We start from the raw sequence: 4240 nt of genomic DNA on the forward strand, positions 1-4240 counted from the left end.
TTTTTATTTAAGTACCTACATACTTTGATTCTGCGTCCAATTTTGACACTTTTATTTAACTACCTACATACTTTGATTCTGCGTCGGATTTGGACAATTTGGATTATAATTCCATCTTCAGAGTCCACCTCTATAAACTATTGTTTTTTTGTAAGTTTATGCGAAGTACTGATATATAAATACTTTTTAATTATCGATATACCATTTATTACATTGTTTTGTTCGAATGCATTTGGAAGTCCAAACTTTCTTGTGTATAAATCTTAATGCTAATTTAAGGATGCTTACGTATAATATTTTAATGGTTTTCCTTTAAATGTTGAATGACTTATCTTTCGTCAAGCAATGCTATTGTTCATCAAGGCTCTGTACAAAGTTCAGTACAAAAGTGATAGTGAGTGGTTCGAACGCAAAACATCTTAAAACTATGCGAAAAAAAAACTAATTGTAAAGTGGGGGAAAATGTCCGATAGTAGTATATAAGTGTAGTCTTGTGTTATTTCTTACGCAAATTATGTAATATTTAACAATTATACTACATTGTAGCGGTTAGTTAACGATTGTATCGAATTTGTTTTAGAAGCGATTTTATTTCAACAAAAAGGTAAACAAATCCCAGCAGTGAAATGGTAACCTGCAAATGGCTATTGAATTTCTCAAGAAATTGTGCGAATTGGTAAGTAAACATTCATACGATTATAAGTTGTTACTGATTTTATAATTAATAAACATTATAAATGAGCTACGGAATCCTAGAATTGACACACTTTAATTGAGGTACGAGACTCCTTGGTATGAAACACAACTCTGGGTCTAACAATTTTCGACTTTTTATCACTTCTAATAAACTTCATTATATTATAAAACGTAAACGAACTGCATCACGATGTTTTCCTTCGGCGTAAGTGCGCAATTTATTTAGACAATAACTCGATACTTGAACAGCACGCGAGGTTTTCTCGCATACAGGATAATGACTAACTTGGTCACTAAAATGGCCACTGGATATAAATTACGCACCGTGTAGTGAAACAGTTGAACTTGTACAATAAGTAAGGAAAAGGAAGAAAGGGCACACTCCTTTGTGTAAACTATCGCACTGTTGTATTGTCGATTGTTCCGCAGCCCATTCAATTGTATAGCTGCCCAACTAAAAATAGAGTAGTGTGCGCTTCTCCATATAATCTCATAGGAATTAAAAAACAACTACACAGTTGTGCGATAGTTTATCTAGTCAAAGTGCGTGGTCTTAGTACTATCGGCTAACGCATGGGAGCCCTAACGACTAATGAAAATGGTTCACGCATGCGCGCGCTATGTGTACGTATACCACGACATCCGAACTAACGATTATGAAATTTGGCATAGACGAAAAGGATAGTCAACAACACTTTAGCTGCTTATTTTTGTTTTTTTTTAATTCCACACGAACGAAGTCGCGGGTGAAAGCTAGTCTCATATAATTCAATAATTCAATTATTCATCTTATGCTAGTGCATACTACTAAGGCCTAGTCACTAAGTTAAGGTATTCTTAAGCCCCTCAGTGTTGGTGTGTAAAGGTTTACACAATGGTACAATCATTTCATATGCATAATAGCAGTAAATCTACCATAGTTGCAATCACATGTTTATTTACATAATGCAAATTTATTTTTTTATAGAATTGATAGCCTTAAGTAGGTTAAATTTAGACAGTATAAGTTATTCAAAACTATCTATACTATTGTAATAAAGCATAAACACACATTTCTTTGTTGCCTAACATGACAGCATATTTTTGAATAAATTTTTTTTTAATAAAAAGCCCTACACTTTCCTCACGCTTTAGGCTATATGTTTTCACACCATTAAACATAGGGGGTACATATTTTGGATGAAAACCCTAATGTGGGAAAGAAACCATAAGTTGCTGCAAACATCAAGGAAGCAAGGTTGCCATGGTTTGTCATCATGTCATGTCATTTTGACATTTGCAATTGATAATTTAAAACATGTAAACGATATGATAAATCTATCCAAAATTTTCATAATTTCACGCGAATGAAGTCGCACGGGAATAGCTAGCTAGTATCATAAGTTTCACATATATTTAAAATCGAGAAGTAAACAACGATAAATCGAGTATGTTTACGATGTTATCTTCTACGTGGTTTGTAATATGGATTTCGTGTTTGTGAGATAATGTCGGCGTTTACGATCTAGGTGCCGATTGATTTATGACATCGATTCCTTTTATGACAATATAAACTCTCTCCTTGTTGTTTTGGCATCCAGATGGCATAGTGCAGTACTGCGGCGATTTAATAACTTGCAAAAATAATGTAACTAATAATCATACTTCACACTAACTAATATTATAAATGCAAAAGTTTAGGTGGATGGATGGATGGATGTTTGTTAAAGTTTGTAGCCTAAACGGCTGAACGGATTTTGATGAAATTTGGTATTGATGTAGAGGAAGAACACATAGGCTGTTCATTTTTTTTAATTCCACGCGGATTGATTACTAACAGAACGTGAGATTTTCTCGATAAAGTTTTATTATTATTACTAATTTATTATTATTGTCAATGTTACGTGAATTATGTGATCTTGAAATCTCGAATTGTATTAATTAAGTATGAAATTATTGTATGTTGAAAATGTAAGAGTTAATACGAAAATTAACTATTATTAACAAAAGTAATTTTTTTTGTAATAACAGTGTAAACAATGTTTAATTTTTTGCTGAAGTTAAGTTTTCAAAAGTTATATAAACATTGAGTATTGACTACAAGAAATTTGACAAAAACGGACAATATTTTTTTTGCCTTTTCTTTTTAGACTAAACAATAATAATTTGACAGACAAATCAACAACTTGATGTCGACGATTCTGACGAGAAGGTAGCTTGTGCTATTTTTTTAGGCCCGTGCAGAAGTCGTGGGCGACTCGTTAGTTTGCGGGCTACTTTATTAATAAGACTGTTTTGGTCTTGAAGCCGGGATATACAGTTCTGATCGCCATAACCTAAACATTTTTAAATATCCAGGTATTAGGCAGTTTCTACTGAATTTTCTAATGTGTATAATCATCTCTATTCCAGGCCAGCGACAAACAGACAGTTAATACTATCACAGAAGTCGTACACCGAATTATATGATACTTTCCCTAAAATAATGAAAAATGGATTGGATGGATCGAAATATTTGCCAGCAACAGATATCAAGGACAGACTGAAAAAGGTAAACAGAAAAGTGGATTTGAAGTACCTTTGTTGTCATTTCCAGTGTATTAAAATACATAGGTAATGGCGAAAAAAAAACATACAGGCGAATTGAGTACCTCCTTCTTTTGGGAAGTCAGTCAAAAAAAAAAGAACGTGGTTAAAGGTTTGACTTTTATTAAAAAGTCCCAGTTGAAAGTAATGCGATATGTTTGTATATCTGACAAGTATTGTGTATCAGCGCTTGGTTACACTTGGAGTATTTTTTTCTCTTTATTTTTTTTATAACATAAGGTGGCAAACGAGCAAGAGGCCACCCGAATCCGCCAAAATGGCGAAGCGACCGCTGCCCATAGACATCCCCAATTGCAGATGCGTTGCCTACCCTTATCCGATAAAGGAGGAGACGCACATAAAGAGGACATTTCCCCTTCCTATGCAAATCCACTTCCCGTTCGCATACTCTCCTCATAAGAAAAGGGTAGTAAAGAGAAAGAGACTTAAATTAGGCCTCCGGCACCACACTTATCAGATGAAACACGGAATTTTATTTTTAAATCATGACCTTAGAGGTTTTTGTGACCTTTATGATTATTTGCAAAAGGTTGTTTCATGAAGGATTTAGTGATAAATATCATTTAAACAACGATGTAACAATCAGTTGTGTAATATATTTTACCAAATCTAATTGTTTAATTAGCATATTACATACAGAGGTACATAAATATTTCAAATTCAACCTTGTTAATTAATTGCCGGTCTATGAACGTGTCGATCTGTACTTGGTTAACTCGGACATGTAGACCCCATTTTACATTAGTTATTCGAGAAATGTATAAGTGTATAGATAATTGGTAAGGTAGAACGGACTGACTTCTAGGTTTTTTAATTATCGGTGCGTTCCATTGGAGATACCGGGACCCTCATATCGAATCTGAGTTGGGCCACTAAGAGGATTTTTAGTGAATAGAATTCTTATATAACCCTGTCTTATAAAAAAAGACAAGGTTACTGTCGAATATCCCCCCCCCCC

General features: G+C 33.8%; 1 protein-coding gene across 1 annotated transcript in view; it reads left to right on the plus strand.

The window, feature by feature from the left end:
- Positions 1 to 522: 522 nt before the first annotated feature.
- LOC106102589 (farnesyl pyrophosphate synthase 2-like) overlaps positions 523 to 4240 on the plus strand; it is a 6571-nt gene continuing 2853 nt past the window's right edge. The window contains exons 1-2 of the mRNA XM_013282114.1: positions 523 to 676; positions 3088 to 3226. Coding sequence (XP_013137568.1) covers positions 627 to 676; positions 3088 to 3226 — 189 coding nt within the window. The 5' untranslated portion in view covers positions 523 to 626. The remainder of the gene's footprint in view (positions 677 to 3087; positions 3227 to 4240) is intronic.

Source organism: Papilio polytes, unplaced genomic scaffold, assembly GCF_000836215.1.
Source record: "Papilio polytes unplaced genomic scaffold, Ppol_1.0 DF823923.1, whole genome shotgun sequence".
Classification (NCBI taxonomy): domain Eukaryota; kingdom Metazoa; phylum Arthropoda; class Insecta; order Lepidoptera; family Papilionidae; genus Papilio; species Papilio polytes.